This window comes from Protomyctophum bolini (genome assembly GCF_963924005.1).
Source record: "Protomyctophum bolini genome assembly, chromosome: 22".
Classification (NCBI taxonomy): Eukaryota; Metazoa; Chordata; class Actinopteri; order Myctophiformes; family Myctophidae; genus Protomyctophum; species Protomyctophum bolini.
The window spans coordinates 28,344,735-28,367,536 of NC_137883.1; the positions used below are offsets into that span (position 1 = coordinate 28,344,735).

Consider the following 22,802-nt stretch of genomic DNA (forward strand, 5'->3'; position numbering starts at 1 on the left):
CGACGCCAGCGTCCTCACTTCCCACATTCACACACCAATGTTGGCGAGCTCACACCGACCGACTCATTGGAGGCAAGGTATAGGCTTCAGTGTCTTGCCCAAGGACACTTCCACATGTGGACAGGAGGAGCTGGGATTCAAACCGCCGACCCAGGGATCATTGGACGACCTGCTCTACCTCCTGAGCCACAGCCGCCTTTGCTTTTTATGGGCAGCTCAACATAATCTTTTTCGGCAATTGTCCTTCTTACTGTATGCTGAATGGACTCAAATAATCGGATTGTCGTAGCAGACACGACTAGGGTGTCTAAAACGTCATGGCTTCATATGGATTTCAGTCTTCACATGGTCATTCTGTGCCATAAGTCATATAATGACGTATCTATTGTATGAACCTTGGCAAGGTTTCAGCCCAATGACTTCCATTCAATAATAAAAGTTAAATATTACAACAAAAAAAGAAAAATCCACAGCCTACTGGCACAAGAGATTTGGCACTGCGGTCCAGCAGTTTGCAGGATTCGACCCTCACTGTGTCTGTGTATGTGTGTGTGTGTGTGTGATTCCTACAGTTCCGCTGTAAAAGTATTATTTTTCACCCCCCCCCCCCCCCACCCCTCCCTAATGCACACATCACACTAAACTAAACTTCTTTCTGTAAGACTGACTTAAATTCAATTGAGCTATGAATGAGAATGACAAAACCCGAAGGCTGACAGTTGAGACATTGAAACTATGTTGTGCATCATTCATAGTTCAGGACCACATTCTGTCTGCTTTCAGACAGAGAAATGAAAATAAATAAATAGTTGACAGAACATTTCACTTGTCTATTCCGAATGTCTGAAAGTTTCAGACATTCACACAATGACAGATCCCTCCAGTCTTTGCTGAATCTCAGGATCCGCAGGGGAACGCTGTGGATCCAATGTTGATCTCTTGTGTGGCCATACTGTGCGGCCAATCAATCATCTATGTCGACGTCAGTTGTCTATGACATAACTATGATGTGTGACTTATTTTGACATAGCTAACACCCGACTTTGCCTATTATGTTGGACACAGTTTCAGCCCAATCTGAGCCCTATGTCTTCCATTACAAAATTCTAATATATATTATAGTTAAAGTCATACCAAGCCCCTTGTAGATTAGACTGCTGCAGATCCATGCCAGAAAAAAGGAGATTGCTCTATTTTTCATACGTACTGTACGTAAGATTATACTGACATAAAGTTTCCACTGTCCTCACATAGAACCAACATGTCATGAGGAGCTCAGTTTTTGCTACCCGAACCGAAATCTGTGGGGTGGCATTGCCAGGTTTGCATCCTGCCACTTATTGCTTGAAAAATAAAACATTCTCAAAAACTGAAAACAGCCCAACTCTGTGTCACTTGTCATCTCCATTCCCTCAACACATGCGAACAGGGTACAGCCAACCATAGATTTACTCTGGTTTTGGAACGAGTCTATCTGACGTTTAGTTCCATTATCCATTAGCCATTATCGTTGCTTCCTCTAAGACTAAGTTATCACTGAACGATCTGGCACAATTTAAGATGTCATTTCAAAGAATCGTGCCCTCACAAGTTCCAAGCAGTGATCTTAACACTTTCATCGCCCCCCTGGTGTTCATGTGAAATCACACCAGGGGGGACTGTAATCTGTGAATTCACGCCAACTAATTCCGGCCCACACAGCCCAATACAGCGAGAGGAGGAGCAAAAGGTTTTGTGACATGTCTTAGTTTTCACCACAAGCGATCAGAAGTCACTATTTACATCTGAACGTCGGGAGGATTGGACTAAAACAACAACTTTGGAGTATTTTTTCGGAGAAAACAAGCAGCAAAGAAACGACAATGAGTGGATCCTTATGGGAGGCGCGCGCATTGATCCTCATGATGGGAACAACGTATAGGCGCTGTCTAGCAGCGTGGGCAGCACGAAAGGTTAGTGTTGAGCTTCGGCTGCTTGGAATTTATATAAACCTTACAACCCGCCATCTGACGGGTATGGCGACCTTCAGGGTTAAATCTTAACCCGTCATCTGACGGTTTCCGAAGCGTTTTGGCGTCATGAGTGTTAAAAGGTTTGATTTGTTCATTCATGAATGATCTTAAAATGAACAAATCGAAATGATCTGCTTGTGTTCCGTTCATAACTACTATTGCTGCAGCAGGCTAAGGTTGTCCCGTCCGATTATAAAACAATGTTGAACTTTGGTAGATCCTTGGGCTGTATTATAGCTTCAGGGCACCTGCCAAGTTCAAATACGGCCCGAATCCAAATAGTCTATCATCTGTATCTATTGCTTCTGTGCTCTGTAAGCCAGAAACCAGACGTTTAATTCCAATCACATTACGATCGGTATTCCATTATTCAATGGCAGCTTAAAAAATGATGATGTGTTGTCAGTGCACAAAATCTTAATGCACACCTGGTCTTGTCCCACGGCCGCGGCACACTACACACACACACACACACACACACACACACACACACACACACACACACACACACACACACACACACACACACACACACACACACACACACACACACACACACACACACACACACACACACACACACACACACACACACACACACACACACACACACACACACTTTGGCATAATCTGCTTTGTTTGCATCCAGTCATAAAAGTGAGTGTGCACAGAGCACGGAAGCAACAGATAGAGATAATGACCCATGTGGATCTACCAAAGCTTTACGTTTGTGCGTTTCTTTCAGTGTCACTCAGTGCTTTTCACCTACATACACCGTCATGGTGTTATAACCCTTCCCCCTTACAGAACCACATTGACCCATAGGCTGACCCACTGGCTACTAGACCTGTGAAACCAAAGAGATTTGAAAACTCAAGTTTTCAAGTAACATGTTGCATCGTGGCACGCTGTGAGCTTGTAGATCGGCAATTTTTTGCTACTTTTGGGGGACAAATTAGGCTTTTCATTTATGGTAAAAAAAATATGAAAAGTTGAAATATGGCGATATGGGGTTTCTGCCCAGGCAGCGGCGATGTTTAGCTTGTTCAGAGAAAATGTGACCTGATTTTTGTTTTTGCAAAAAGAAAATGTGGTATTGTACTGTGCTGTACTGTACTGTACTGTACTGTACTGCTGTACTGTACTGTACTGTACTGTACGTGTCGCGGTGCCCCATGGTTCTGTTTATGGTTATTGTAATTTATGTTGTGACTGTCCTGGAGTCAAGGCCGGTTACACTGCTTTAACCTATAACAACTACAGGGTGATTTATAATTAGTTCCATGTCAGTGGGTTCTGCATAACAAACGTAGCAGCAGAGCTACAATCTCACAACTGGTCACCATGCCATGCGTTGTGAGCTTGTAGATCTGCTATTTTTGGCATACAAAACACCGGCACACATATATCTATAATGCAATTATAAATCAAGCCTAAGGCTGGGTGTCAATGATACAGCATATGATGATTGATAACCTACAATACTAACTGGATACAAATACTGTTGTTTATTTCTGTCTATGACTCTTCATGGCAGTTTTGTTTTTAAATAGCCAAAGTTTATATAAGTGGTTAATGTATGTAAGTAAATGTACTTTATAGTTACTCTCCACCTCTGCTATCTATTGGGTTATATTTACTAACTAAACCTTCTTTATCTTTTTTTCTTTTCCTGTCTTTTCTTTTTTCGTCCTTGCTAACATGTTTATTTTAATCTCCCTGGCACACATGGACTGTATATTTTGGTGTTCTGAGAAAGAATGTACCGAGAGGAGGAAGACTATATGACAAACACTCTTGTGTTGACCAAACATCAGCCAGTGTCATATTGAACTAGACCTGGGTTACAGAGCTACAATCTGCTGCTATCAGTCTACTAGACCAGTGAACTAGACCTGGGTTACAGAGCTACAATCTGCTGCTATCAGTCTACTAGACCAGTGAACTAGACCTGGGTTACAGAGCTACAATCTGCTGCTATCAGTCTACTAGACCAGTGAACTAGACCTGGGTTACAGAGCTACAATCTGCTGCTATCGGTCTACTAGACCAGTGAACTAGACCTGGGTTACAGAGCTACAATCTGCTGCTATCAGTCTACTAGACCAGTGAACTAGACCTGGGTTACAGAGCTACAATCTGCTGCTATCAGTCTACTAGACCAGTGAACTAGACCTGGGTTACAGAGCTACAATCTGCTGCTATCAGTCTACTAGACCAGTGAACTAGACCTGGGTTACAGAGCTACAATCTGCTGCTATCGGTCTAATGATTTGTCCAGAACACACAGAGATGTCCATGTGACCATATCTTCACCGTCGGAAACCTTGTAGTTTATGAAACATTTTGAAAAATGTATCAAACATATTCGCGTATGTGTCCAAAGTAGGGATACATGATTTAAAGTGGTTACGTATATATGTCTGTGGGTTTTATAAATATTTAACCAATGAAAAGTATTAACCAGAGCTTCTGAGTAAATAATATCTACACTGAATCGATTGAAAGGGACAATATTTACTCAGTGGCCATGTTGCTCATCATAAAACCTGTGAATATGCTCAATTATGCATGTGCATGTGAGTATGGATATAAATCAACAAAAGAGCAGATCAATGATTGATAGCCAGGTAAGGGCCGATTCATACTCCTATTTTACCGCTGTTTCGGCACTGTAGTGCCGAAATGATTTCGGCTCGTCAGAAAATTTCAGTAGCACCGAAGAGCCTAGTTTAGGACCCGCCCCCCGAACCTCACATTGTAGGCTCTACAGAGCTGAACCGACTTTTATTCGGCTCTAAAATAGGAGTATGAATCGGCCCTAAGCCTCCGTATACATGTATCTAAGAGTGTAATTGCTAATAAAAGAAGATCATTTTCAGTTTTCCTGAGAGTATTATATGTAAGCAAGCTTTACTGACAGATATCAGTACTGGAAATTAGCAAGCAGGTAATATTGGCTTAACGTGGAATGACACTTATTCATATTCCATCTATACCTAAACTCTTGAGTACTTTATAGCAGCAAGGGTTTATCTTTGTATAGCAGAAATGCCAAGCTAATTATAAAATATTAAAGGTGATATACACTACAGTATAGAGTAGACCATAGAGCCAGACCAATACCACATTTTTGAGCCCAATGGCGAGCTCGAGGGTCCTAGTCAGACAACCAATTACCAATCATTGTGCAAAAGTGTTTTTTTTTTTTTTTTAAGTATACTGCATCTATTAAACTTTGTTATGAGAGAAGATCATTTAACACAATGAAAAAGCAAATAGGTAAATTAACTAATCCACCAAAACCCTATTCAAAGTTTCAAACGATAAAAGTTTTGCATTGTGAGCTTGTACTGTAGATCTGACATCTTTTTGGGGGGGGAAATGAAACAATAAAGTCACCGACTCACCTATAATGACCTTTAACCCAGAATAGGGTCACCTATAATGACCTAACCCAGAATAGGGACACAGAGGGTCAACCTATAATGACCTAACCCAGAATAGGGACACAGAGGGTCAAATGGGGATACATTGGTCGGGCTCTAGTACAGTATGAGAAATGAGGATAGGATGTATGACTGCACTGTACTGTCAACTCATGCACCATGGATATTGTCATTCCACTGCCTCAACAGCATCTTGAGAGTGACCTAACACAGCACGCATGCACAGTTGCACACACACGCACACACACAAACACACACGCATGCACGCACGCACACACGCGCATGCACACACACACACACACACACACACACACACACACACACACACACACACACACACACACACACACACACACACACACACACACACACACACACACACACACACACACACACACACACACACACACACACACACACACACACACACACAAACAAATGAATGGTGTTAGGGTCTTTTGTAGTGTGGCATGGGAGTTAAATACAATGGGAATGTTTTCCATGCTGTCCATCTAGTATCAGCTCAGCAGCCTTGTGGTCAGAGTGTCCGGCCCTGAGCCTGGCCCTGGGAGGTCATGCCAAAGACTATGAAATGTGACCAAATGCCTCCCTGCTTGGCGGTCAGCATCAGCGGTTAGTTTGGAGGTAAGTCCCTGCGACATAATGTAATATCAGCATCATGTCCATCAAGCTGCCTCACACTACCGAAACAGGAGATATGCTCCTGAGTCCTGACCAGTCCTAGGCCACGTGACTTTAGAAACAGTTTAGTATTGAAAAGAAAGAAGCACTATAACGAAAGGAATACTTTTAACGTTGGCAAAGTAGGCGAAGGTTGCACAATTATGAACAAGGTCTAATAATGGAGTGGCTTCCATGTGGATCATTTAAGCCTCGACTATGACCTCAATCTTCAGCATATTTTGGGCAACGTTTCAGCCCAATCTGCCCTCCATTGACTTCCAGAATTAAAGAAGAATAAATTAAAAATTATATAAAACGTATGTGAAACATATTCTTCCTTCGGCCTACTGAGAGATTTGGGGCTGATGGGTCAAGTGGTTTGTGTTATTAGTCCGGACGGATGGGGGCACAATTGCGCATGCACGCACGCACGCATGCACACGCACGCAGGCACGCACGCACACATGCACACGCACAGCACCCTCTTCTAAATGGCTCTGTCTCTACAGTGCTATGGCGTAAAAATAAACCATGTTGTGACTTTCTTTTTGTTAATGTTGTGGTTGTGATTTAAACTGTGGGTTATAAATATTTGAGTTAGAACACAGCTTATAATGCTGCAGCTTGAAGCCAACTTTCCTGACTGGATATGGGCAACGGCTTCGCTTCACTTATTTCTTTGAGCTTCTGTGAGCTTCGGCGTTATCGAGTTAACACTGATATTGTAAAAGCATTGACAGCTGAAGTGTTGGTTTACCTGTTTCGCGCAAAGTATAGTTACCAGGAATATTTTTAGATAAGATAGAATCATCCTCATTTACTGGAACATGTAACATTCATTTTACCCTTTTTACTTTTACGCTTTTCTCTCTATTTGTTGCCTGCTAGCAATGAACACTTATGAATCAATTTGGTCCTTTTATACTACTCAGCTTCAATGTTCCAGTTCCAGTTCTCTGCTCTTTTTTTTGTTTTTTGTTTTGTTTCATCACTTCCACTTTCACTTGTTTATCCTGTATTCTCTACGCGTTCTCTCTGCTGATTGGATCAAAACGTGTATCCCAATCAGACAACCTATTTTCTGTTTGCTAAAGAGCTGAAGGTATAATAGGGGACTTGGGGAGACAGCTGTTACCGAACAAACACTCTTCTTTAGCAATGATTACGATCGGAATATACCTATATAGCTATTTTAACACAAGAATAATAAATATCCTTCCCAACACCTTTAAAGCTTAGTTGTGACGTTGAATAAGTCATCTATATCTGCTGTTGTTCCACAGTATTTTGGCAGCAAATTAGTTTTAGTCATAGCCTTTTGAATAGTTTATTTAGTTTTAGTCACATTGTAGTCGCCTGGAATGTTTTAGTGTTAGTCGACTAAATATCATAAGATTTTAGTCGACTAAATCTACCGTTGATTTAGTCAACTAAAATGTATTTTAGTGGGCCTTACTGCCATCGTAATGGCTCATTTTACACTGCACTGAAAATAGCAGATCTACAACCATGTGTAAAATGTCTTAATCCACAAGGCTCAAAAAACAAAAACAAAACAAATATATGTAGCCTTAGTTTTAGCCATCATAGCTTAGTTTTCATTTATTTTCCATTTAGTTTTCGTCAGTAAAAAAAGGTAGTCGACAGTCATCATAGTATTAGTCCAGGTAGTAACTGGTATCAGTAAGGTACCGTACAAGCTCACAACGCGATTTGAAAATAATTTGAAACTTTTAGAAAATGTTTCCCCTAATTATATGCCCAAAAAGCCAGGCTGGATGTGTTTAACATACTGCTGGCACTTGAGATACACGACAAATAAAAAGCCAGTGTCCAGGAGACGAAAAACAACTGCTAAAATTACTCTCGTCTCCAGCCATTATCATTCACATACTGTAGTTACAAACTCATGGCGCTTGAATACTCAAAACGACAAAGATTCTAAAGCAGGGGGTCATCGCCATGTTGGCTTGTGGTGGACATTTTTGTCAACATTCCATTTTTGCCACAGACATAAAAAATGAGTGTACAATAATATTAAGAAACACATAAATAGATAGCCCTGAATGACCACAATAGGTCTGTAAGAGTGTTCAAATGGAACCAAACCATTTGAACACTCTCAGAGTTAAGAGGGTCTCTTCAAATGAAACATTTGAGAACCACTAGTATTAGAAGACTCCTAATGTGCCATTAGTGCCATATTGTCATAATAGATGAGTGTCATACTTATTCTGAAGAAAACCTGGAGACTTGACATTCAGTAAGTGGGTGTTATGATAACAATTTCTGTAAAACAGAAAATATAAATCTTTCCGGGGACTAGACCAAGTCTCTGCCACGGACACATTTGTCCGTGCACGGACATGTTGGTGACCCATGTTCTAAAAGTTTGACTCGTTCAGATGAATCAGCTAGAAATGAACACATGAAAAAGGAGATTAAAAAAACTGCCCACCGCCAACATCTGCATGTCTACGCTTTCTGATTATCTAAAACAGCTTCTGATTGGTTTCTAAAACGACTACTAATGGTGCCTCTGATTGGTCATGCCAATGCCAACTCTGCATGTGCACGACGCACACAAGATATGATATGATAAATCTTGGGGAAATGCAGGTGAAAAAAAAAGAAAGGAAAATACACAAGTATAGAGCCCTGAGGGTTCTGACACTGGACATGCAATGGAAATGACAAACATAATTTATATCATTAAATATAAGTGTAAATGTACAATATATCAACAGTGAATAATATGCATATAAATCTATCAACTATGAATGGAAGTAGTCATGACGGCAGTGGCAGATACAGTTGGCATCTGGAGAACACTTGGATTATGATTCTCCAGCACTGACGTACAGTAGACTGCGTTATTGGCGCATTAAAAGGACAATAATGCAACAGAACTCACAGCGTTGCATAGTTTAGATATCACATGATATCACATGTCCGAGTCACGATTTTAATTCAGTGCGTATGAGGAAATGGGACCCTGTAGCCAAGAGCCAACTGTCTAACAGAGTATCTTATGAATACATCTTCTATATTCTATATATTACATGATACTGATTTTAACCCACTTTTTGTAGACAACATGATATTTATAAGCAAAACAGATGTCAAATATATTTAGATATGTAAACCGTGTTCCCTCAACATAAGCTTGATGCGTCTCAAACAACACTATAGTAGATATGGAAGATTATACGATTACTAAGACTGCAGCTTGCATTACAGTATACTGTATCTATCCCTGTGAGAAGAGAGAGAGCTCTGACAACACAGTACAATCCTCAGTGTTAACTTATCCACTTGTAACTCTGAGAGGGTCCAAATGTATATTTGTACCCTTGCAGAGTTAAATGAACACTGAGTAATTGACCGTGTGTACTGTTCTATCGGGTGTCTGACAAAGGGGACAAACCAAGTTAACTCAAAACCTGTCCTTATCCCTGCCGCACCGCTCGTCTCTCTGTCCAGCGTATGTGAGTGTGTGTGTGTGTGTGTGTGTGTGTGTGTGTGTAATGTGTGTGTGTGCCCTTGCTGAACCCATCTCGACACTCCCCACTTCCCCCCAACCCTCGGCCCCCTTGTGGAATGTTCTGTAGTGTGGGGCGGCCTATGGAGGAAGGGCATCCCAGGACATGGCATGCACATTGCACACACACACGCACACACCTACTGTACACACAGACGCACACACACACACACACACACACACACACACACACACACATACACACACACACACAGAGAGAGGGAGAGAGAGAGAGAGAAAAATACAGCTGTTGAGAGCAATCACAAACCTTTGGCAGGCGTCCAAGTCAAAGACGGGTGGCGTTGAAGGCCTCCGTTTAGAAAGAAAGAGAGAAAAAAAAGTCCCACACATTTTCCATGTATGTTGTGTTAAACATTGAAGATAGAAACTTGGCAGTACAAACCCACATTACCCTGAAATGACTTCCCAGCAAGGAGGGGGAGGGGGAGGAGGGGGGAGAGAATGTCATAAACACCCAGATAAGAGCTGTCCTTGTGTTGCCTATAGGCTGACACACACATACACATACACACACATGCACAGTGCACACACATACACAGTCACACACAGTCTCTCACAGTCTCTCTCACACACACACACACACACACACACATGCACACACACGCACACCTATGGTTTCAGATTGTTCTGTCGACTCAAAAGAAGCGTGAACAATTCCACCCTGATCTTTTCATCCATGTTATTTTGAGATGAGGGAAAGCTGAGACTTTATGCAGAGATGGCTAACAAAAGAGACTCACGCACACTTCAATTCAAATCTGCTACTACATACCGGTATCTGAATTTCACCCTTGGGGGATTAACCTCATGCGATCCCCTATACCCTATGTCTCTATTCCGGACATTCATAATAGGTGAACATTCAGCAAAAATAGGTCAATCTACAAGATCAGGACGTGTTGCGGCGTGCTGTGAGCTTGGTGTTTCAACCCTTTTCACATCAAGGCCCATTATTTATTGGGCATTTGAGCCACGGCAATGCACCATTTGGTGAGATTTAGCCTCTCAGATACAAAAGTAAAACCGAATATTTAGTTGTCGTTGGATAACATTTTGTCCACAATTCCATGCTGTATCGATGTTGGTACCATTGGGAGAGATAACATTGATCACAAATAACAATTCTTCTACATGCTCTAATTGTGTACACTTCTTGTAAAGTAAGTAATGCAGATTTTTAACAATAATGTAACTCTTGAGAGTGTAAAATGGTCCATTTGGACCCCCATTAGGGTCCATTTGGTTCCATTTGTATCACTCTCAGAGTTACAGACCCATAAGGGTCCATTTGGTTACAAACTATCATTTAGCTGGGGACCTCCTGGAACTCCCTCAAGGACCCCTGGGGGCACTGGTTACACTTTGGGAACCAGTGCTGTATGTATAGGGTTTGGAACCTTACATATTTGATAACTGTTATGGGTTATGAGAATAGGAGGATCGGAGGCATTTTACGTTATACAGTACACATTCTGTATAGTACACACTCTGGGACATTATAGCACAGTGGTTTTCAACCAGTGGTCCGGGGACCACCAGTGGTCCGGGGACCACCAGTGTTCCTTGAGGGGGTTCCAGGTGGTCCACGGCTAAATGACAGAGAGTTGGTATACTTGGTAACGAAATGGACCCTTATAGATCTCTAACTCTTGAGAGCGTGAAATGAAACCTTCATTTGACGCTCTCAGGAGTTACATTTTATTGTTAAACATCTGCATTACTTAATTTACAAGACGTCGACACAATTAGAGAATGTACATGTTATTTTGTTCAAAGTTTGCCAACAGCATTGAATTGTGGACAGAATCTTATCCAAGGACAACAAAATATTCTACGTTTGGGGTCTGAGAGGCTAAATCTTATCAAATGGTGTTCTGTGGATCAAATGCCAAATAAATAAATAATGGAACTTTATATGAAAAGGGTTGAAAACCACTGTTATAGCAAGGATAGGAAGGAAGATGGCTGCTATATGCCCAGTTTGCCCACATGGCAATAATGAAATGTGGACTATTACCAAGAAAATAAGGCTTCGATAGCCATCTTGAAAGGAAATACACGACACAAGAGAAGTGCCGAAGGTACAGTAACTCCAGTAACCAAAGCAGCAGGGAGAGTGAGGGAGAGAGAGAAGGAACTGACAGGAAATGAAGAAATTGCCACAAGCTACACTCTGTCTAGCCGCATACTGTACACATGTACACACACATGTACACACATGTGTGCGCGCAGGCACACACACACACACACACACACACACACACACACACACACACACACACACACTGCAGGAGGAAAGCCATTGTGCTAGAGTCAGATGTCAGGGTTCATGCGAGGTAAACCGCTCCACAAACAGACAGCCAATAGAAAGCTTTGAACAACAGTAGTGGGTTGTGATCAAGACTTTCAGCTCAATGCTAATGCACAGCTGCTACTGAAATAAAGGTTAACCATTTTATTTGGTGATTGTGGTGGCAGCCATTATTTTCTTTTCTTTTTTTTTACCCCTTTAACTTTGGTGGCATTAGGGAACTCAACTGTATTATAACCTCGTTTTTTTTTTACAATAGCTACAGTTGCATCATGACATGAATGCACATAGTGGCAAACAATATAGGCCTATTTTGTGAATTTAATTCACTTTAACTTTAACTTGCATTAACATCATCACTGAAATAGTGAAGCTAAGCTAATTCTAGAGTTGAATATGAATATTTATCGTTACTGATTTGAACGCTTGATGCTAGCCTCTACTACGACATCACAACTATTTAATCTACCGTATCTGCATTTATGATTGTGCAGACATAATGAAAACGATAAAATCCCAAACAGCTAGGCTACATATTGCTACTGCTTATATGGGTGGAGAGGGGCGCGTTTTTTTTTCTTCAAGTTTATCGTGACGCAACGACCGACAATAATGTCATGTCACTTTCTCCATTCATTCCATTTGAAACAAACTGTAGGCTTCATAACAGTATACTAAAGCTATTTAAAAGTTAGCGTTGTCGGTGATCGTATAGGTTTATACAATCGTAAACGACACAATCATTCAAATCGCTATCACGTAGCAGCTACTACAAGTTCAGCGTTTACAGTTTGCGAGGAGGAATATATTATGGCATATTATATGGCTACATCCTGGGCATAACATTAGTGGCATTTCTATAAAAGTCCATAAATACAGGCTAAAAGTGAATCACCCTATAGTTGAACTGTTTCAACCCACATTGACCACAGTCTTGTAGTGTACAGTCAGCAGAATATATCGGGGACATCAGATCAAGCTCAATTGTAACGTTATATCGTTAATAAAAAAGGAGAGACGCGAGAGAAACGATCGAGCACACAGAATCAACAGCAAACATAATACTAAACTCGGTATCCGGGAGTGTATCCTCCTCCTACACTATAACGCGACCATAGGACTGTAGCGGGTCCATTTGGTTACATTTTAGTGGTGGATAGGCTACATACAGTCCCGATAGTACCGGAGTTCTAGGATTTGTGAAAGCAGAGAGAGAGAGAGAGAGAGAAAGAGAGAGAGATCGGGGGGGATATAATATATTTACCCGATATGTTGCTCCTCCATAAAATGCGGCTTGTCTGTCAGCTCAGTTGGCACGGAAGGGATGAGGTATATAGCCCGCTTATGGATATGCAGAGAGAGAGACACTAGCGTATACACTAGGTTTCAGATCTACTGTGTAAAGTTTTGCAGGTTCCGCCTATGATCATGTAGCCTAGTTAGTTTTAGTGCAGGCCCTTGTTGGTTTCCACCTCGATTTTGTCACTCACTCTGTCCACTATACAGCTTGGTCACTCACTCGTCCCCATCATCCCTGTACTCACTGTGACTGTCCCCCCCCCCCCTCCTCCTCTCACACAGTACACACACACACACGCACGCATGCACTCATTTTCTCTCCCCCCCCTTCTCTCTCTCTCTGTGTCTGTCTCTGCGACGTGCGTCTCTCGCTGTGCAGGAAGTGAATGCCTCTCGCTCTCTGCCTCTCTCTCTCTCTCTCTCTCTCTCTCTCTCTCTCTCTCTCTCACATGAACAGTACATGAACTGCTGCAACACGCAGCCTGACATCATTCGCCATGGATGGCATTCACTAAAAATACTTTTTTTCTTTTTTTTAAAAAGACAGACATTTTGGATGAAATGTGCCCCGCAGCGTCATTTTACTGTATGTACTAGACTACAGTATTATTAATGCACGCTTTCAGCAGCACTGTACTGTAGTGTGTACTGTACTGTACTGTAGCCACCAGGCTACTGTCTGCATGCTTCCAGGCTGAATTATGCACCTTTTATCACTGTCACATGAACTCGATGCACTCCTCTCTCTCTGCATCGATCTTAAAGCTGCACACACGGAACTTTTATTGTGTCCTGTACAGTGGTTTTCAACCCCATTGTTAGGCTACCATTATTTATTGGGCATTTGAGCAGCCACGGACCACGTACCATCCATCTGATGAGATTTAGCCTCTCAAGACACAAAACTAAAGAATATGTACACTTTTCCATTGATGTTGTACCATTAGGAGAAACAACAGGCAAATGATAAAACTAACAATTCTATAAATTGTGTAGACTTCTTGTAAATTAACTAATGCAGAAGTTTAACAATGATGTAACTTATCTTGAGAGCCTAAAATGAAACCAATCACGCTCTCAAGAGTTACAGATCTATTAAGGATCCATTTGGTTACCAACTTTGCAATTTCCATCATTTAGCTGGGGACCAGGAACCCCGTCATAAGGACCACTGGTGGTGGTCCCCGGACCACTGGTTGAAAACCACTAGACTATTAGGGAGACACTGATACCACAGCCTATAGGACAGGTATCCACTATCCACCAATGCAAATTTAGAGTTGTATTTTAACATATAGACAGTATAACAGTGAAAATAACGTTTTATTCATTATACATGAAGTTCCGGATTGCAGCTTTAAAAGGTGTGCACCGCGGTAATATTGCCGCACTGCACACCGGGGAGATGTATTATCCGTTTAAATGTTATTAAAGGGTGATATGGAAATAGGACAGCACAGCAGCAAGCATGGGCGCCTTGTGCTTTCAAAGCAAATTGACATGTGTGTGGTCACCTCACGTGGCCTCATGTGATGACAGTTTAGGCTACATGATGCGCATGTGTGCCACTCTCCTAAATTATGAGCACTAAACTGCCTGTCATGACCTCAAGTCAACTTTTCTTTACTGAAGCCATAATGTTGCCCACATTCACCTCCCTGCTGGTTTCAATAGACAGCTGCAGCCACAGAACCATCATTTTTAAACACATTTAACATTTAAACAGTTTAATACAACTACATTAATCATCTTATTAAAGCTTACGTTTCACTGAAATGGCAGGCTTTTTTTTAAAAAACGAGCTAGGCTAAAGCACATTATCTAAAGAGAATAGAAGAAAAAATATTAAAATCTATTTCTGATGCTAAATGAATACTGCTTTAGTTGCTAGGCTACAATGAATTACATTATTACACAAACAGCACTATACTGTAGGAGCTGTTTTTGCACGACTTTAAGGCTCAGCCTTACAAAAGAGAAGTTGCAGTGGTGCAAGAACGACCTACAGAACCTGTGTGGAAGCCAACTGTCACAATATAAATGTAACCTGTGACCAATGACCACACACACACACACACACACACACACACGTACACGTTTGTGTAGGACAGTGGTTCTAAAGCGATTTCAAGTCAAGGACCCGATATGTATTTGGCAGACCCCCATCTGAAAAGGGTATGTGCCAGCTATAGGGAGTAGGGACCCCCAGAAGAGAAGATGATTGATACAAAAAGGTGCAAGCTTCCAGTTCCAGCTTGTACATCTATTTTATAAATAAATAAATAAATAAATAAATAGCCAACATATAAATGGATAAAATGATTGTGACGCCATTATTGTTGGGGAGGCCCTGTTAACTTAGTTTGTGCATGAAACACACCCAATACAATAACTGATAAGGGACTGACAGAAATGTAAACGTTAAATACAATAATTAAATAATTCATTATCCCTATTTTGTCCTAGTATATACTGTATATAACTGTACATAAATGCAATAAAAGAGGTGGACAGGGCAGGCTGAAAGAGACTGAAATAAAACCATAAAGAGCCCTTTAAACATGGAAGCTTTAAATATAAATTTACCAAGTCACACATGAGTTAGAAATGGGAAAAATCTTCCATATTTCATAACTCCTTTCTTTCATAAAGAAAGAAAGAAAAAGCAGTGCAGTGTATAACGGTGTGCGACAAAATACCTGCGGTGAATTGTTGTTACATGTCAGTTCAAGTATTCCAATTCACCTCTGGTCCTACTGGGCTGTCAAATGTGACTGGTATGTATGAGGCATATGATGTGTTGATCCGTCGGAGAACAATGGGATATTGTTACAGTCATTCGCAGCCTCAGGGCCCTGCCAGCCTTGAGCATGTCTCAGTCAGGGCAGGGCCACCTACCAGGATCAATGGAATGGAAGCATGTGCTGCTGTTGTTAGGCTCAACCCTGACATCTCTCTGCCCCTTCTAGGTGTTTACTTGCATTATAGCATGACAGTTGAATAACCACTTTACCCCGTATATACTTTGTTGTACATCAAATAGCGGAAGAATAGCAGATCTACAAGCTCAGAATTACACGCAGAATGCTATAGGGTTCATGTGGTTAAAAAGGGAAGATGAAAAACATGAATTGCCAAAATCCGCATACAAACTATTGCCCTGGGGCGATACTCATAACTACATCAATATCATAGGGAGGTGGAGAATGAGTGCAAACTATATTACACCATGTCCTCGCCTTCCCTCATGGCTACTAATGCACAATAAATCAGGCAGTGTTGATCCAACACCCAGAGGGACCTGTAAAGGTCCATGTTTACCCTCTCAGTGAAATGAACACTGACGATTTCACGGCGTATGGGACGAGTCCTGGCTGGCTTTTTCGTGTCCTTCTAAGATCATGTAGGCCCACTTTAGGCCATGTGAGCAGGAGGCTATATAAGGTGATTGGGACACAGCCAGTGCCATTGTTATGGTTGGCAGGGGAGGGAGGTGTCTGGTTGTGGTTGCTCATTGTATGCTGAGGGAAGCCAAACAGAGCCGCCTGTCAGAGAGAGAGGTTCTGGGGACCGTGTGAAGTAGAGCTAATGGATCACTTGACCCAAAAGTAATCACTCCGTTTCAACTGGTAAATGGTCTTATGGCAATGGTTGAGGCATGTCAGGTAGTTACTATAGATCAATATAATAAATGCATTATCATAGTACTGTACACATGTTTGTGCGCATACGCACGCACACACACACACACACACACACACACACACACACACACACACACAAAATAAAAATGGCACTAATGGAATCACATTTCCCCCCATTAATAAAAAATATTTTCAAGACATTTATCCTCACTTTACTTGGTCACTTCATCTATCCAACACAAATTACATCACTTCATTCTGATGTAGGCTATTATGTTTAAGGCTTGCCTCAATTTGGCAACATGGAGCTCTTACACTCTCACCAACTGCCGTTTATTTTGGCACATATTACCATCTTGCATGACACAGTCATAATGCATTGCAAGTCGGTTTTAGAATAGTCCGTTTTCTTTAAAAGATTAAGAATTATCCACCTTGCACATTTGTCCTTTATTGTATGCCGACTGGCACCCCCTAATAAAATATGCGGGATGTATAAACCATTTAGTATTGCAACCAACATAAGATATAATCCAATCACATCTTTTCATACTTTGTAAAACAGTATAAACAATCCTTTTGGACAATCTGACAGGACTTCTATCCTATAGCAGAAAAAGCTCATGCAGAACTTCTTTCTCCACAGACAGATATAACAACAGACTTTGGCATGGTTATGACTGATTACAAGTACAGTAGGGGGCACATTACTTGAAGCCAGTGGAATAGCAGTTGAGGAAACAAAACTCCATGAGTGCCCTTGAGGCTGTCAGAATGAAAGAGACAGAAATAAAGAGACAGGCAGACAGACTGAAAGAACAAACTTAAAATGAAGGGAATGCAGCGTTCTCGCATTCATCATTATTTAGAGAAGTCATTCAAGTTAATTGACTGAGGTCCAATAACAGGCAACATATCACTATACAATAGGATTTAATTCCCTGTCACTGAGCAGGTACTATGACTGAAATACAGGGTTAAAGGGCACAGAGGTCAGGACAGCCAAGGAAGGAACAGAATCGGATCAGCAGGTCTAATGACGAAGACGGATTGAATTGTGAAGACCGATTTGGACAGTATACAGAAGAAGAGGGGAGAGGTTTCCGAGTTGCCAGGATTCACTTCTTAGCCTCTTGCGAGTGCTTTATGCAGGCTTAAATTCTAACCAAAACATACTGTATAATATATGAATGGATAAGCCTACTTTGATACATCTAAGGGGCATACTCCTAAGGGGCTATGTACACAGAAAGTATTTTTTTTTAGTGAGGAGCACTTTGGATATCATGTCCAGACAGAGCACTTCTTACTGAAGTGCAGAGATCGTTTATTGATGCAAGCAATGTTTGAACCTATCAAAAAAGTGATTTCCAAAAGTTGAACTATTTTCTACATGAAGCACCCATGGCGCTCCACCAAAAAGAACACGCCAAAAGTGCTGAAATGCAATTCTTGGTGGTGAGAGGCGGCTCTCTGCATTGCATCTTTACCATAGAAATGCATGACAGCAAGACGCTGGAAGCTCAAAAATGCTTTCTGTGGACATAGCCCCTAAGACATTTTGATTTCACAATTCGGTTTTTTATGTAACATCTAAATGGATGGATGTTTGTTCATCTACAATGGCATGGGAGAAATGTGTGCAACCCGTCTATTGGACAATGTTGTAGAATAATGTAGATAAATACTACAGGACTAATAGGATATTAGGGTATTGTCCCAAAACATGAATTTGGATTGGATTCCATCACATTTGTGAATGAAGCCTGTAAGATTTAGATTTCACAACTATAGTTCTTGGGACATTAATTCTGATGAGTTGTAGAAAGTGGAGTACAAAGCAGAGTATTGCAAAGGTAGATTCTGTCCCTACTGTACAAAGTCACACAATTCCGAAGATTTTGGATACAGTGAAAACTTTGTCATTGTACGTTTGTTTCTGCAAACTACCAGATACGTCGCATTATCAACGTTTCCAAATGCGGACCATGACCATTTCCAAGTCAAGCACGTCTAGTATGTGCAATTTAACTAAAGATCAAAACGGATTGCCATACTCATACAGCGCTGAGTCGTCAACACGGCCATCACATCACACTCGGCAGTAGCACGGGCACTACTAACCGCGCTCGTTCGGCATCGGCTTTCACGTCACACTGCTCAAGTTTTACCGCTGAAGGGGCGACGACTGCCTTGACAGATCGAGATACAACATATCTGTGGCTTGCAGAAAAAAAGACACGTTTTTTTTTCTTCTTCTCCCCCTTGTGCTTGGGTAAGTTGGGTTGCAGCGTTGAGTGGATAGAGAATCTACAAAGTACACCGTCTCGACTCTCCTACATGATCAATGTTCTGCCCCATTCGTGCTACATATCCACAAAGACCATGAAGCACCAGCCCAGGCCCCCGACCAGGAATATGGTGACCTGCATGCTGTAGATGAAGAGGTCATTGAGCACCCCAAAGTCAAGTCGCCGGTGACCTAACAGCAACAGGATGACCGACAGCTTGTACTGCAGGCGCAGGAGGACACGCACACTGACGTACTGCAGGCAGAAGACAGCCGAGAGCGTCACCCACAGCAGAGAGGTCAGAAGGCTGCAACCAAAGTAGAGGAGGAACCGTAAGAAGCCATACATGCAGCGCGAGCGCAGGTACAGGTCAAAGTTGTTGTACTTGGTGCGCACCAGCTGGTTGGCGTGCGTCGACCCGCAGGCCGTGTGCATGCAGGTGGTGTGGGGGCCGTGGAAGCTTCGCACCCGCCGGGGGATGGGGATCACAGGCATGAGTGGGCTACTCGAGCCCCACCACGGAGTAGCAGCAGCAGCAGCACACCGTCCCGGTCACTGTAAGTCAAGTCCCCCCGTGCTGCTTTTGCTTCTAGGGTGAGAGTTAGCATCGTTAGCTAGTGGAGCACTGCTAAAAGGTGGGCTCGTTGAGTGGAGCCCCCCTTCCAGTCGTGTAGTGATGTTGTTGCTGTTGTGTTGACTTTGTCTTGCTACGTGGAAATCCAATTAGCAATGTTGTGTTGGTGATGAATCCGATTCTGTGAAGAGGACACATTTTGTTTGTCACTGTACTATAAGCATGATTCATTTTCATTGTGCAATGCGCACACATGCTCACAGACAAAAATATTCTAGTGATATTTTTCTGTTGAAATAATAAGTGAGTGTTAAATAGCTCAATATTCCATAATAATGGTTATAAAGTGTTCAGTAACCGTCTCTCAAGCTACATTTTCTGGTTCTGGTTCTACAAATGGGCTCTATGCACACAGAATAACTCTTCCTGCTTCCGGGCCGCTTCCCTACTTCCTTCATAGGTGTTACCACGAATTAAGGCTCTGTTCCAATTAGTGTACAGTGGTTTTCAAACTTTTAATTGGAGTGTACAAATGGAACCAAATAGACCAGGGGTGACCTTTTGACCAATGCGGCCCTCGCCCCAAGTTGAGTTCGACACCCCTGAAATAGACCCTTACAGGTCCAATTGGTTCCATTTGTACAATATCAGAATTCCAGACAGGTACTGGACCATTACGGGTTCTGGAGTCCATTATGGGTTCTGACCATGGACAGAAAAATTTGGAAGTGGAAAGTTGAAGCTGATCATTTGGTTGTGAAATTTGTGTGCCATCTGAAAATGTGTGTTCTGTTTATTAAAGTGATGGAGATAAAGACCACAGTTACTGATCAGAATATAGAGCTTTCATTTATTTGTTTAATACAAAAAAATAAAACTGTTTTAACAAGAACAAAGAACAACAAATCAATCACAGACATTCTTCTTCGTAAGTTATCTGAGATGAAGGTGAATCCTAATTAGATGGTATTTCTCCTTTCTATCTAACAGGCCACAAGTTCCACAACAGGTAAGATTTAATTTGGCGCTCTCTGATAGGGCAGTAAGCAGTACAGGGGCCCCCCAGGGGACAGTTAGTTCCTCTCTTTTATTTACCCTATACACTAATGACTGTGTCAGCTCACAGCCCAATCAGTGTGTACTGTGTAGTCAAGTTCTCTGACGACACTGTTATCCTTAGTTTACTCACAAGTGAAGGTAACATCAGTAGCCATACAACTGGAGTGGACAGGTTTGTAACCTGGTGTGATGAACATCACTTGCAAGTTAATGTAAGGAAAACTGAGGAGATTGTAGTGGATCCCAGGTCTATAGGTGACCACACCACGATCACCTACATGGTCATGACATCAAACAGGTCACATGATCCTATAAATATCTAGGAGTACACATTGATTGTGATATAAGATGGCACTCCCATGTGACAAGTATGTGTGCAAAAGTACACCAACGCCTTCATTTTCTACGTAGGCTCAGACCTTTTGGTGTAAGTACTAAGTAGAAACATAATGCTGATCTTCTATAGAGCTAGCATAGTCAATTCTAAGGTATGGTATCACCAGTTGGTTTGGAAACCCAACTGTAAAATACAAATCTGAGATCCTTAGATTAGCCAAAATGGCAGGGAAGATCATGGGTATGTCTACACCTCCGATCACCCCCCAGGTCATCTTTGAGCAGGCCACCATTGGACAGGTTAAGAGAATTGTGTCTGACCCCTCCCATGTTCTATACCCTGAGTATCGGCTAATGCCATCAGGTAGGAGGTACGAGGTCCATGCGTGCAAATACAATAGGTACAAGCATTCCTTTGTCACTCTGTCAATCACACTCCTTAACAGAGTCCTTGCAGAGGGCAGACAGGGTAGGGGTCAAAGGTTATGAGGTGATGTTCTTAATTCATCTTCTGCACTAGGTATGTTGTACGGGTCACTGTGTGCATCTGTTGTCTTGTATTGTGTACTGTCTTGTATTGTATTGTATTGTATTTGTATGCTGCAGGGCGGGTCCTTGGGGTCCAAGACAAATTTCTCTCTTGGGAGACAAAATAAAGAATCCTTGAACCTTGAACCACAGCACCTTTAAAGCTGAAATCCGCAACACATTTGTTTAATGAATAAAATAATATTTTAAACAATCTATATGCAGACAGAGCATGTTGAAGGTTATCTCTGGTCCATAGCTCTAATGCGTTTCATTTAGCATTAGAGCTATGGATCTGAGCTTGAAGGTGGTCTCCCTACTCTTTCATTGAGACAACCAACTGGTTGGAAAGTAGTACTGCCTGAAGCTATAAAAACATAGGCCATTTTAGGCTTATCCCATGCATGATGGCAGAAGTTGTCGAGACAAAAAATCTGCTGGCTTTATCACGGAACATAAAAAAACAGGTAAGCTAAAACGTATTAATATGCATAATCAAAAGCTCAACTAAAAGGCCTTGATTCAAGACTGACATATTCTACTATGACCGTCTTGATCCAAGGCTCAAATATTATATATAAATACATATGATCTATACGTTTTTCTTTAGGGGGGACGACAGCTAGACCACCCTACCATGTTCACAACGAAGACGTACGAAGCGATCGAGCTCCGTTCCTTCAGCATTCAGGCAGGCAGCTCCTGCTGCTTCGCTTCTGGGTAAACGCAGGCTAGCATCACATGTTTGCCATTTAGCCGACCTAGACGCTACATAAACAGGTATGTATTCTTTCCAAATTGCAAAACAGTCGTGTTTTTAACCGCTGCATGTGCTTAATTCGCTACATGGTATGTGAACAGAGGTCCATAGTTAGATTAGTTATACAGCAACAAGCCGGGTGTGTTATGGTAGCCTACATGGTGCTGTCTGTAGAGTGTAGTGTACAAAATCATATACGCCTTGTCGTAAAATGTATCAGTCGCTGCATTCACGACATCTACCTTCAGCAGTAAAGGAGAAGACACTCTCAAAGTAAGAGCTCAACTTATATT

General features: G+C 41.8%; 2 protein-coding genes across 4 annotated transcripts in view; both read right to left on the reverse strand.

Annotated features, from left to right (window-relative positions):
- nacc2 (NACC family member 2) overlaps positions 1-13,576 on the reverse strand; it is a 64,774-nt gene extending 51,198 nt beyond the window's left edge. The window contains exon 1 of one of the 2 annotated variants that reach the window (XM_080756545.1): positions 13,283-13,576. The gene's annotated coding sequence lies outside the window, so the exon portion shown is untranslated. Of the gene's footprint in view, positions 1-9,954; positions 9,971-13,282 lie in introns of those variants that run through there. The other variant, XM_080756547.1, reaches the window with a different exon arrangement.
- Positions 13,577-17,172: 3,596 nt separating this feature from the next.
- Positions 17,173-22,673, reverse strand: tmem250 (transmembrane protein 250). 2 transcript variants are annotated; one of them, XM_080756291.1, is made up of 2 exons: positions 22,386-22,673; positions 17,173-20,007 (listed from the first exon to the last, which is right to left on the reverse strand). In XM_080756291.1, the coding sequence occupies exon 2, from the start codon at positions 19,745-19,747 to the stop codon at positions 19,328-19,330; it is 420 nt and encodes a 139-aa protein (XP_080612417.1). In that variant the 5' UTR covers positions 19,748-20,007; positions 22,386-22,673; the 3' UTR covers positions 17,173-19,327. The 2 variants fall into 2 exon arrangements, with proteins under 2 accessions (XP_080612417.1, XP_080612418.1); XM_080756292.1 differs by having other exon boundaries at positions 22,348-22,673.
- Positions 22,674-22,802: the final 129 nt, after the last annotated feature.

Coding starts and splice junctions, on each gene's coding strand:
- tmem250 (XM_080756291.1), bottom strand. CDS start 19,747: ATGCCTGTGATCCCCATCCCCCGGCGGGTGCGAAGCTTCCACGGCCCC.